At 41.6% G+C, this 13,865-nt stretch overlaps 1 protein-coding gene across 1 annotated transcript in view; it reads left to right on the top strand.

Moving 5' to 3' along the window:
* Positions 1–3,368: 3,368 nt before the first annotated feature.
* Positions 3,369–13,865, top strand: part of LOC309384126 (keratin, type II cytoskeletal 5-like) — a gene marked incomplete at both ends in the record, with an annotated part of 31,536 nt that continues 21,039 nt past the window's right edge. Inside the window, 4 exons of the mRNA XM_081937318.1 lie at positions 3,369–3,818; positions 7,476–7,690; positions 8,794–8,854; positions 10,365–10,460. Coding sequence (XP_081793444.1) covers positions 3,369–3,818; positions 7,476–7,690; positions 8,794–8,854; positions 10,365–10,460 — 822 coding nt within the window. The remainder of the gene's footprint in view (positions 3,819–7,475; positions 7,691–8,793; positions 8,855–10,364; positions 10,461–13,865) is intronic.

A 13,865-nucleotide genomic window follows, 5' to 3' on the forward strand; every position in this document is an offset into this window, starting at 1 on the left:
GAGGTGAGGGTTATACATTAGTGGGAAATCAAGTGATGCAGTGATTAACAAAAATGAAAACAATGGGAAAAAAGTAACAGGAAAAAAAACTTTCTATAAGGAAAAGCATTGAAGTAGCTCTCCACTTTTGTTCCCTTTTTTTCAACTTAATTTTTTTCTCCAACTGCTAACTGCCACTTAAGTAACTTTGCACTATGCTTTCAAGTTCTATAATTACTACTCATTTCCGTTTAGATCATTTTAATTATTTTAACTCTCCTTTAAAAAAAAAGGCATAATCTATGTCTTAAAATTCCCTTGCTGTGAGGTGTCTTGTGTACAAGGGAGCCATTACTCCTTGAATTTGGTTAGACCTCTCTTACAAATATATCAAAGGTGGTATTCAGCAGGTTCTGACCAGTTCTGGAGAACCGGTAGCATACATTTTGAGTAGTTTGGAGAACCCGTAAATACCACCTCTGACTGGCCCTGCCCCCATCTATTCTCTTCCTCCCAAGTCCCAGCTGATCAGGAGGAAATGGAGGTTTTGCAGTAACCTTCCCCTGGAGCGGGATGGGAATGAAGATTTTACAATATCCTTCCCCTGCCATGTCTACCAAGCCACGTCCACCAAGCCACGTCACGTCCACCAAGACACGCCACGTCCACCAAGAGATGCCCACAGAACCACTAGTAAAAATTTTTGATTCCCACCACTGGAATATATACAGTCAATTTTTCTATGGCTGTGTATTCTTCAAAGATAATGATTATCAATAACATTGAAAAACATTTTAAGAATTGAATTACAGCCAGGCTTTCCCTGAATGGAATGATCTTTCTTGTGGAATGGAACTGGATTCCTCAGACTTACACTGAGGATGAAGTTTGCGCAGGGGTGAAATCCTCCCAGTTTGGCCCAGTTCCCCTGAACCGGTAAGGACAATTGTCATTGGTTCTGCAAACCGGCAGGAAAAAGTTGCTTTAAAAAGCGGGAAAAAAGCTTCCGATGATTGTTTGGCTCACAGCTGATCCATGCAATTGTTGGAAGCTCTTTTTTTTCACTTTTTAAAGCATTTTTTTCCTGCGGGTTCAAGCAAAAAATGCTTTAAAAAGTGAAACAAAGTTGGCCACGCTCACCCAGTCACATGACACCCCCCCCCCCCCCAAGCCATGCCCACAGAACCCTCTAAATCTAAAGCATTTAGATTTCACCACTCAGTTAGGGGTAGAAAATAGAATCGATAAATGTTCACTTTTCTTCTGAGAAACCTCGAAATAAAAGGTCAGAAGAAGCCTTTCCATTTGTCCAGAAGCAAGTCTGTCATCTTCTCAATTTTTGACTTTCTCAGCACTGTAGAAAGAACATTATTCTGTCCTCTTTGCAAGTACTTAGAGAAGGATACGTGCTGAGCAATGCAATTTTTGAAGACCAGATGTTAGGGTGTAGGGCCATGTAATTAAAGGAGAAATAAAGATGCTGCAGCACATCTGTCAAATGTCATATTTGATGAGGATGGAATTCCAGAGTATTTGGGACTATTTATTGTTGCATTGGAATTAATTGTTCTTGCTCTTGGGAGAAAAGAACATTAACAGTTGGATATAAAACTTGTTAATTTTCGGTCAGCTTCAAAACAGATTTGATCCATTATGGAATATCTTAGTAAACGTGGACAGTGAAAAAGGAAACAGTAATAATGAAACTGATCCCCCTTCCTGCCCCCCAGAAACCTTTGCAATTATTTTTTAGAGCCAATATGGTGCAGTGGTTAAGGTACTGACCTAAAATGCAGAGAATGGTAAATTGTAGTCCTACCTGAGGCATGAAAACTGGCTGGGTGATTTTGAGCCACTCATTCTTTCTTTCACCCCAACCCACCTCACAGGGTTGTTATGGCAAAAATACGGCGGGAATATTATGAATGGAGGCCTTAATCTATAGAAAATCAAAGCAGGATACAAAGTAAATATTTTTGATGATGAAATTGATGGGGGATTTATCGAGATTCACCTTTATACTGAACTTCTTTATCTCTACTTGCTGCAGAGTTGGGAGGGATGGAAAGGGCTTTTCTCTCTTCAGTTACAAGTAGTTTTCAACTTATGACGGTTGTTCAATGACCATTCAAAGTTACCACAGCCTCAGAAAGGGTGCTTTAGAGCCCATAAAGCATTCCTGGTTCTTGTAAAGCATTGTGCTGCCCCCTTTATCCTGCAGTTACATCATCATCTGTATGTATGCATGCCACTGAGACTTGGACTGTATACAAGAGGCATGCTAGGCAATTGAGCCACTTCCACATGACCTGCCTCCGTAGAATACTGAGGATCCGGTGGCAGGACAAGGTGCCTGACATAGAAGTCCTCTCCAGAGCAAGCCTGCCATAAGTTCACCTCCTGCTGATGAAAGCCCAGACACGCTGGGCAGGCCATGTTGCAAGGATGCCAAACCATCACATCCCCAAACAGCTCCTCTATGATGCGATAGCACGGGGAACAAAGGAAGCGATACAAAGACACATTGAAAGCCTCCTTCAAGTCCCTGACACCATCTCCTGGGAAACCCTGGAACAAGATTGTTCAACAGGCTGCCAGACATCTGAGGACAGAAGAACAACCACAGCACAAGAGAAGCGAGCACTCCGCAAAGCCAGAGCTGCAAATGCTGCAACAATAGTGCCCACACATGACTGCCCAACATGTGGTAGGACATTTTGTGCCCATATAGACCTTACCAGCCACCTGCGGACACAACCTGTTAGATGTCAAGGTCCTCTTCGAACACGATGGATGAACATCATCACATCATCATATTATGGGTGCTGGTTGGGCCATGTGGGTGTTTCGACTTATGACCAAAACTCTGGTCTCAACAGGGTCATAAATCAAGGACCACCTAGATATTGCTATCCATTTATTTCCTGTATAGCAGGAACATGGAATGATCTCTGTGCTCCGAACTAAGGGAGCATTATAGGAGAAGAAAGCCTCAACTTTAGCCTGGAATACACAATGTAAGAAAGAAAGAAAAAAATGTTTCACATTCCAAAAATGCTTTGGCCATAAGATATTTCAGTTACCTTGAAAACACTAATAAAAGGGAAGCAATTATAAGGCAAATGTTGACTGGCAACCCTTCTAAATGAAGAGCTTCCTTGAGCCTTTTTATTCTTCCCAGCCTTTTTCGTTTACTTCCACCAACAGCCTCTGGGTTCAAGGTTTTGCTGCCAGGCTAGGCAGACCCAGTAATACCCGAAATTAACACTGCTATCAAGTCTCTCCTTCTGCATATAAGGAGTTGCTTCCAGCCTCGCATGCAAAGAGTTTCTTCATTCATTGTCCTCCTCCTGTGGCTCCCATTTTCCTCCAAGCACTCTTCGGACACAATGGATCAGCTACCCTTGCCTCCTGAGAACTGCCGAAGATCTTCCATCTCCATCATTGACTGCAGTGATGAGATCCAGATCAATGGGACCCAACACCATGCAGCCAGCTGCTCCTTCAAAAGAGGCAACAGCAGCAAAAGTTTCCATAGCTTTGGGAGAAACCACAGGATCTCCTGTTACATGGGCCACCAGCCGAAAAACCTTAGAGGTAGTAGTTTGGATATGGAAAGCGTGGCAGACCACAGCTATCTGGCAGATAGCTACAGTCTTGGATACACAGACATTCCCAAGCCAACCTATAGAAATGAGGGGTTATTAGAGGTTTGCACTAACAAGCTCCTCTTAGAACCTCTCTATCTGGGAGTTGATCCACATGATCATCAAGTCAAGGTCCATGAGAAGGATCAAATGAAAGACCTGAACACACAGTTTGCTAGCTTCATTGACAAGGTGAGTTAATTCTTCCCTTCCTCCCCCCACATCCCCTCCGATTTTGAATTGAGGCAGAAGGAACTAGACACATGACTGAATAGTCAGGGGTTGAAAGCAAGAATCATAAAGATCCCCTTAGCTTTGTTATCTCACTCCTGGAGGTATTGAGCATTGTGTTATGAATCAGGATTAGGGACACTCAGGCTCGGTTTAAACACCTCTTGCAAAACAGCATGGTAGCTATGAGCATCATGAGTGAAGGGTTCACAGTTTCTAAAGGAGGCTAAAAAACAGAATTGTCTATTTTGTGATTCAGCATCTGGTGAGAGCCAGGCCAGTAGCTAAAAGTGTAGTGTTGATTATTTCTTTGGATCAAGCATGTTTCACCCAGGGAGCAATTGTGTTTTGTTAACAGGCTTAGAATTTAGCATAGTCCAGGCATTCATGAAAAGTGTAAATTGACCCAGGTGGGAAAAGGAATTTGTTTTGGAGAGGTTAGTGAAACAGAGATGTTGAATGTGGAGATATTTTGAAATAGGCTGCATCAAAGACATCTCATTATAACACTAAAGATCAGCCCATGTATTCTTTGTGAATTCTATGCTTGGAATTGTGAGTCTGGAATTCTTGCTGGAATTCATTTTTTTATGTTAAAAGAAGACAAGGGAGATATGGCACATTTGTAAAAGCATCAGGTCTCCTCTCCCTCCCACCCCCATTTTATTTATATATATTTATATGTGTGTGTGTGTGTGTGTGTGTGTGTGTGTGTGTGTGTACGTACGTACGTACGTACGTACGTACGTACATACATACATACATACATACATACATACATACATACATATATATATATATATATATATATATATATATATATATATGCTGGTTTTGTTGTATTCGGGTCTTTTCCCGTGTAAGGTTGAGATTGTCTTTGCAACGTTTCGGCAGGATCTCAACTACCATCTTCAAGCGTGGGCTTAAAATGGGAACGGAGCTGCCTCCCATTTTAAGCCCACGCTTGAAGATGGCAGGTGAGATCCTGCCGAAACATTGCAAAGACAATCTCAACCTTACACGGGAAAAGACCCGAATACAACAAAACCAGCATACCTACACTCGTGAAAATCTACGAATATATATATATATGTGTGTGTGTGTGTGTGTGTGTGTGTGTATGTATGTATACATGTGTGTGTGTGTGTGTGTGTGTGTATGTATGTATGTATGTATGTATATATATATATGTATTTTTTACATATATATATGTAAGGATATCCAATATTTAATGCTTCATATAATCACTGCTGCCAGAATTTCATGTGCCCAAAGTTGGAAACTAAAAACCATTCCATCAAATGCAAAAACCATAAAAAAGGTCTTAGAATGCTCAGAAATGGACAAACTAATGATGAAACTAAGAGATAGAGAGGAAACAGAGCACTACAAGATATGGAACAGGTGGTATAATTGGCTTGAAAAGCGATGTAAAATCAATGCATAAGGAACACATAGCAAACACAACGAAAAGAGAGGGCATATATTTAGAAAGCAATAGGGATGGAAATATTGTATATAGATGTATATATTGTAAAAATGAGAAAGTAGGAAACAAAGAAGAATATGCATAAAATAATAGAATGGAAAATGGAAAACCCGAAATCAGAAAAAAAGAAATACCGATTAAAGAAAGCTGTAAAAGTGTAATTGTGATTTTAATGTTTGGAAAATGTCAAATAAAAATTATTTTTAAAAAAAAAAAGATTCTACATAAGAACACAGTGTTAGAGGGAAACCGCAGAGATACACACCGCATTCAATTCTACCAAACAGAGGTGAATTTGAATTGTTCCTTGAGCTGAGCTGAGTCAAGCTGCATGGGTTTAAACTGATCGGAGTTTCACTGTCTTTAGCCAATGCATCTCATAGAGGTGCTGTGAAAATAAAGGAAAGGGCCTTTGACATAGATGTCCTCAGCTTTTTGCCAGCACGGTAAGACAGACGAACATGTGTCACCTTTTTTCCGCAATGGTCTTGATTGAACTCCCAATTACTTTTCAGTGCCTCTGTGGCAGCTTCAGATTCAATTCTACACTTTTATAGCCCTGACCTGGTAGCCCTGTTTGATGTTAGGTGCCTAACACCTATAACTCATAGCAGGGGAAAAAAAGAAGGAATAGCCCGAGGAAAGGTACTGTAAGATGCACAATTATTTTCACCATGTGGATGGGTGCAAATCTTTGTTCCTGAACTTCAAAGGACTCAACTTTAAGCATTTGTTTGCAGAGTTGCTTCTTAATTCCAGGTTTCAGATCAAAGCTGAAACAATAGAAGAAAATGAATGTTTTTAAAAATCTTGGAAGTATTTAGTAAGGCTCAGCGTTTCCAAGGCAATGGGAATGATTCGTAAGACAGGTTACATCTTAATGGTGCTCATCCTTAAATGAAACCTTGCTCACTAGCAAATTAAACTGGTAGACCTGCAAATATGATGCAGACCTGGAGGGCCAGAGGACCAGATGTTACTAAACAAAGGATCCCAGGAAGCTGAGCTGGCACTTCCAAAACAAAAGATGATTGGAGAACACTTATCTGGAGGATCATAAATTTCCCAATTCTTAGTATATTGCAATCTGCTTCCAAATATTTTTGATATAAACATTGGACATTTTTCAGCATAGTTAAATTTATTTCAAATAGGTTTGTCACCTTGATGTAAGCAGCTATCCTATATAACATAGCCACAAATATATATATACACAGTCACAAGCCTTAATTTCAGTGCTATGTGTGTGCTGCCATTAGTATTACTATGCTCCAAATTGCTCAGAGAACAGTAGATGGCCTCTAAGAGGTAGATTCAAGTGAGGGGAATTGGCTCAAAGTCTTTCAATCACTTTGAGAAGAAGTTTGAACCTAGCTTACTATACTAATGTTCTTCATCCTTATTAGACTAGAGAGAAGTGTAATCAGGACAAGAGTGTAGCTTTCCTCAAGGAATACTTTAGTCCCATGATGGTGAACCTATGGCATGCGTGCCGGAAGTGGCACACAGAGCCATCTCTCTGGGGACGCCAGGCATCTCCCGTTGATCTTCTGGGTTCCAATGCGCACATGTGCGCTGCCCAACTGCTCTTTGCATATGTGGGAGTGCTGGAAACTGGAACTCTACCTTTGGCTAGAGTCAGATCTCAGATTACTACAGCTGGTTTGTGAGGTGTGCACCTCATTGGAGAATGTGATTTATGACACAGACTGAGGGAAGGGAAGAAACAGGGGCAAAGTTCAGCCATAATTTAAATGAGGTCAGATCTGACTGCAATGGGGTATTGCCAAAATGGTGTTCCTAATAAATGACTAGATTTCTTTTGAAACTTGGCTCGAGACTCATGAATCAATTAGGGCATCTTTCAGAAATATGACAGTGACTTTACAATAAAGTAGAATTAGCTCATTTTGCTATGGTCCTTTGTCTAGTCTATCTGGTAAATCTGACAATTACATTAGGTTGGAAGAATTAAGCATGTTGAATTAGGAAATTCTACAGGATAGGTGAGCCTTGTAAGTCAAAGGTGCCCCTTTCTTTAGCCAAAATCTAAAACATTGTATTACTAGTTTGCTTCTCAAAGCCTCCCGGATTGATCAGCACCAAGTTTTATTCTCTCTGCATTTTAGGTCAGAAGCCTGGAGCAAAGAAACAGGATACTGGTAACCAAGTGGGAACTGCTGCAAAGCCAGAAGATGCCAGCGGTTAAGAAAGACTTGAGCACTCTGTTCGAAAACTACATCACTAACCTGAGGAAAAAAAACGATTATGTATTGAATGAAAAGAATAAATTGAAAAACCAGCAGAGAATAATGGAGGAGCTGATTGAGGAGTACCAAAGCAAGTAAGCTAGCTCATTAGAGGTTTGATGGTACATTGTGATTATTCTTTTCAGTGAACAGATGCTGAAGGATGCTTACTCCACTGAAAACTCTGCCCAGGAGAGAGAATTGTAAAACATGACTGCTGATATTGCTTCTCTTTCTTCTCTCCTCTGAGCAAAACCTAATGATAAAAAATAGGGGACAATTTTCAGATATTGCTGTTCTGACCTAGGCTTCCCAAGAGCATGAAGCAAACTCCTTGTCCCAACAAAAAGCCCTTTTGTTAATTTACTGTGAATTCTGCTCATTTACATCCAGCAAAGTCTTTCAAGGGAGGATTTACAGTCACAGACCTTATCTGACTTGGAGAGCTGCCAAGCTGATATCTGCAAAACTTGGCAAGAAGTCTCAGAGAGTCACGAACCAATTAAGCAAATTAACTGTCTCCTGCAAACTCCACTCCCTCTTGCTCCTCTTTTATTTCCTCTGGGAGGGGCCATTCATTGTTCACCTTACTCCCAAGTCAACCCTTGTTCTTTAGCCGTTCCCTTTGTCTGGTAACTCTGCACATGCACATACTGGGAACAGGCTCCAGCTATTCCTCTGCCTCACTGATCTCTGACTCTGAAGGCAGTTGATAACTGGCATACACCTCTAGCCTCCTCTCTGCCTCTGACACAGAGCCTTGCCCAGACTCCAGGACTCGCGCATGTTCCTCCCCAACCTCCTCACTGTCCGAATTTACTGCCAGCTCTGCTGGCGGGCCACAACAATTGCAAAATTACCTTCAATTACACTTGGGCAGCATCCTCAAATGATTTTACAATCAATTTACAACCAAAATTGGGACCAGAAGTTGATAATAGTGCCTGATTTTGTGACTTTTTTTGCCACAGATATTAAGTAAATCACTGCAATTATTAAAGTGAATGGTAAACAAATCCAGCTTCCCCCATTGACTTTGCTTGTTAGAAGTCAGCTGGGAAGGTCAAATTTATAAATATATAAATATTTATTTGTTGTTATCAAATAAATAAATACCAAATAAATTGTTATTATTATTTATTACTCAACTGATTTCTTTTCTTCTCTGCTCTGCTTTTGCTTTTTAATATCCTGCCAGATATAAAGAGGAGACTAATAGAAAAGAACATTTAGAGAATGAGTTTATCCTACTCAAGCAGGTGAGTAAATTAAGTGATTTGCCCATTAAAACAAAACACATTAGCACAAATAGAGGAATAAATAGAGAAATTGTCTACACTTATTTAATTCTAGTGGCAGAGATAAATCCACTTACATCGTCACTTCTTTTGATAGACAGAATATACTGTGCAATGCCCATTGCTTTTCCATTGACATTCCATAGTGTTTAAGGGGACAGTACCCATTGATTCCATCTGCTTAATTAACTCCATAGATCTGGCTGGGAATTCTGCCAGCGAAAATCCCAATATTAGAAACACTGACAGATTGCTCTGTTCATTCCTAAGAGGTTTTGTCTGCATGTTCGTACCAAACATGCAGAGAATGGTTGACTTGGGGATGTCTGTGCATTAAAACACAGAACTGCCTATAGACCCTGTGGCTGCAGGGACCTTGGCTTTCAAAAAGACAGCTGGGGTGGGGGGGGGGAAACCACCTCCCTTATTGATTTATAGATGCTCCCTCCTTTCACCAGTCTACACAGATTACAGGCAGGCAAAACTGCTTTAACATATTCCTAAAACGACACCATTAAAACCAACAAATACTGCTAATCAAACAAACGCTGCTGCTATTTCAGGCAGATGGCAGGACTCTTGAAGAAGACAATTTTTACCATTTTATGAAATGTCATTGAGGTAGGGACACCTATGACCTTAGGGGAAAGCTTTTCCGGAGACAGGGGCTACTACTGGGAATGTCATTCTCTATAAAAGCCATAATTTGGTTGCCTGCTACTGTGTATATCAGGTTCTTTATGCGAAGGGTTGCATTATTATGGATGTTGGGTTCTGCACATGCCTAATTGGAGAATGTGCTTCCATCTCATTTATTCTGCAGCAATAGCAATAGCACTTAGACTTATATACCGCTTCATAGTGCTTTACAGCCCTCTCTAAGCAGTTTACAGAGTCAGCCTATTGCCCCCAACAATCTGGGTCCTCCTTTTACCCACCTCGGAAGGATGGAAACTTGATCCTGGTGGGATTTGAAGTGCCAAACTGCAGGCAGCTGGCAGTCAGCAGAAGTAGCCTGCAGTACTGCACTCTAACACTATGCCACCGTGGTTCATGTACTTAAAAAAAAACAGGTCTCTGTGCAGGCATAACAAGTGAATAAGACCAGAGGGTACCACGTACCAGAAAAATTATGGAAGCAAGTACAAAACAAAATAACACTGAACTCAAATTACAAGTTATAATAAAATTACAGAATATAAGGAGTATAAGACTCTTTGGAGATTATCTTGTTCTGCTGGCTGTCAAGTTCAGGAATCTACTACTGCAGCAAAATGCATTTTACCAAATTTATCTTGCCCAACCCACTTCTGAAAACTTTGAAAAAGGTTCTGTAGTACAAAGATTCAAAATCCAATTTCTTTTAAATGTTCATCCCCAAGATTGGAATCAAATCTCTCACTGTTCCTGTATTCTCTTTGATTTTGAAGTTTTTTATATATTTTTATCAGTGTCTTTTCCCTCCCTTCAGCAAGTAGATAATGAATTTAAACAACAGAAGGAACTGGAATTGAAGAGGGAGTTGCTGATGGAGAATAAAGAGTTCCTGAAATATTTTTTTATGGAGGTCTGTATCCTCAAATTGCAATGTGAGAAACAACTCTTAGGCATTACTACCAGAATTTTAATTGCATGTCGCTGATAGCTAGGACATATTTACTGGACAGTTATTGTTGCTAACAGCAATGATTAGACCCAGAACCTAAGGCAGTGATGGCGAATCTTTTTTGGCTTGCGTGCCATAAGTGGGGGGAGCGCAGGGGGGTCGTGTGCAGGCGTGCCGCACCCATAATGCAATGCGCGAACCCCACCCCCATTTTTGCATGCTTTTTTCGCCCTCCCGAGGCTCTAGAGGCTTTATAGGAGCATGGGGAGGGCAGAAACAGCCTCCCCTGCCCCCCCGGAAAGCCCTCCAGAGGCTTCAGGGACCTTCAGGAGGCTTCCCTGAAGCCTCCGAAGCAGTCAAAATGACCCTCCGAGCAAACCGGTTTGCTTGGAGGGTCGTTTTAAGTGCTTCAAAGGCTTCAGGGACCTTCAAGAGGCTTCCCTGAAGCCTTCGGAGTGCTCAAAACGACCCTCCGAGCAAACCGGAAGTCACTTCCAGTTTGTTTGGAGGGTCGTTTTAAGCACTTCGAAGGCTTCAGGGACCTTCAAGAGGCTTCCCTGAAGCCTTCGGAGTGCTCAAAACGACCCTCCGAGCAAACCGGAAGTGTTCTAGCTGGGAGAACGCGGGTGGACAAACAGAAGCGAGCCAGGACTTAAGGATAGCTAACAGTTTATTTCTAACAGGTTGCCAAACGCGGCACTTCACATTTCGCGTGTCTCAGCTAACTGGCAACAGCTGAGCCCTGTTTGACAGCCCTTTATATATGCCGGCTGTCAAACAGGTAACCAATCAGAAAAGAGTACAGCGCCCCCTAGTGGAACAGACCAGAGGGAAAACTTCAGTACATAACAGGAAGTCACTTCCGGTTTACTCGGAGGGTCATTTTAAGCGCTTCGAAGGCTTCAGGGACCATCAAGAGGCTTCCCTGAAGCCTTTGGAGCGCTCAAAATGACCCTCTGAGCAAACCGGAAGTGCAATCCCGAACTTCCAGTTTGCCCGTAGGGGTCGTTTTTTGCACTCCAGAGGCTTCAGGGAAGCTCATGAAGCCTCCGGAGGGCCTCCGGGGGGGCTCTTTTTGCCCTCCCCAGGCTCCTATAAAGCCTCTGGAGACTGGGGAGGGCGAAAAATGGCTTTAAAAAAGGGTGAACTCAGCTCGCCAGCGCGCGCATGCGTGCCATAGATTCGCCATCACTGACCTAAGGACTTTTGAAATGCCAAATATGTAATTACTTTATTGATATCTCACCTTTATTATTATTTTATAAATAACTCAAGACAATGAACATATCTAATCAGAGGTGTGGTTTAAAAATTTCAGCAACAGGTTCTCGGTCTAGTTGCTGGGTGGGTGTGGCCATGGTGGGTGTGGCCTAGTCAGCCTCCTGCATCACGGTGGTGGTGGTGGTGGGTGTTTTCTCCTTCCCCAGGTTCCAGAGACTTTCCTCGAGCTACTGAGAGGGCAAAAACTGCCTCCCCCGGGCTCCAGAGGACCAGCCATAACATTAGCTACGAGTTCTCCCAAACCCGGGCAAACACGTAGCAGCCCACCTCTGTATCTAATATTCTTCCATCCTCCTATTTTTTCCTTAAATTACTAAATTATATCCTTCCCTTTCGTCCATCCATCCATCCAAATTACTGATCCCTCTACCATTATTTTATGAAGGGATTTCACACAGGGATCAGTTTTTTTTAAAAAAGACACTGTCTTTAAATTGCCACTCTCCTCCATTTTCTCCATGTTGGGGACACAGGGAAGTCAGAGAGGGCCAGTTAGCAACAAGTTCCTTGGATCTCCTCTTGACTGTTTTAATACAACTAGAATAAATCTAGAAAGGGACTTTTAGCTGATGAACAAATGTGTTGCTAGGGATGAGCAAACAGCAGCCTCTGCAATTTGTATCAAAACACCCAGATTCAGTAGCAAATTGCTGCTACACCATTATTAATTTTTTGGATTCTTAAAAATAAATAAATTAGAAGGCAAAGTAGGCCTGTTGGTGCCCATAGTTACTGAAAATTTCCAGCGCAAAGTGTTGGGCTCCTCAATGGACTCCCCCAATTGTTTAAAAGAACATTTGGAAATTTGATTACAGGATTCAATCATAACCCTACAAATACTTTTTGTACAATTTATATGATTTTTATGAAGCCAGTCTGGTGTAGTGGTTAAAATGCTGGCGTAGAAACTAGGAGATGGTGGACTCTCTATCTCCCTTAGGCATGAAAGCCAGCTGGGGGACTTTGTGTCAGTCCTTCTTTAACAGCCCATTTCACAGGGTTATTGTGGGGGATGGGGGGAGCAAAAGAATTAGGTATGTAGAAAGCAAAAGTATTAAGTATCGTATTTTTCGGAGTATAATACTCACCCAGTATAAGATGCACCTTAGTTTTTGGGAAGGAAAATAGGGGGGGGGGGGATTCTGCCTACCAGGTACCGTATTTTTCAGAGTATAAGACACACCTTTCTCACCTTTCTAAAAGAGCATGGAAATATTGGTGCATCTTACACACCCAATACAGCCATTTTTGGCCTCCCAAAGCCCTGCCCCCAAGCCCTATTTTTGCTAAAAACAGGCAAAAAAATGGGCCGTTTTTTCAGAAAAATTGAAGCATTTTTGCCTTCCCCCAACCCCCAGAAGCACTCTGCAGTCTTCAATGGGGCTTGGGGGAGGTAAAAATGCCCCCATTTTTGCGAAAAACAGGCCATTGCAATGCTGAAGCCTGCAGAGTGCTCCTGTGGGGCCGGAGAGGACAAAAACTTTTTTTTCTTATTTACCTCTTTGAAATCTTGGTGGGTCTTATACACCAGTGCGTCTTATAGTCCAAAAAGTACAGTATTTATCTGGCTAGCATCCTATGTGCTGGTCAGCTTCAGCACATAGGTTTGCTGGTTTTGAGCCTGTGCTGGTGCTTTTTATCCCCTGGTTGGAGATTAAAAAAAACAGCTTCTAAAGCACAGCTGATTGTCAGAGAAAGAGAAGCAATGAAAAAAGCAGGAAAAGCACAGAAGATCACTTCACTCATTAGCACCTTATTAGGTCTGAAAAATAGCTTCAAAAAAGCTACATTTGCAGTATAAGATGCACCCAAATTTTCAGCCTCTTTTAAGGAGGGGTGCGTCTTATACTCTGAAAAATGTGGTATATTCACTGCCTTGAGTTTACTATATATTTTTTAAAAAAATATGAAATGTTTGGAAGGGTTGAGGAGACTTTTGTGACTTTTGTGAAAGATAGGCTTGACATCAGGGGGTATGCCAAAGGTGATCTTCATTCAAATGAGGCATCGATGCCATCAATTGCTCAGAAATTAGATGTGCAATTAACTTTGGTCCACTAATTTTCTAGACAGACTGTTAATGTC

This window comes from Natrix helvetica (genome assembly GCF_964273705.1).
Source record: "Natrix helvetica genome assembly, chromosome: 1".
NCBI classification, from domain to species: domain Eukaryota; kingdom Metazoa; phylum Chordata; class Lepidosauria; order Squamata; family Natricidae; genus Natrix; species Natrix helvetica.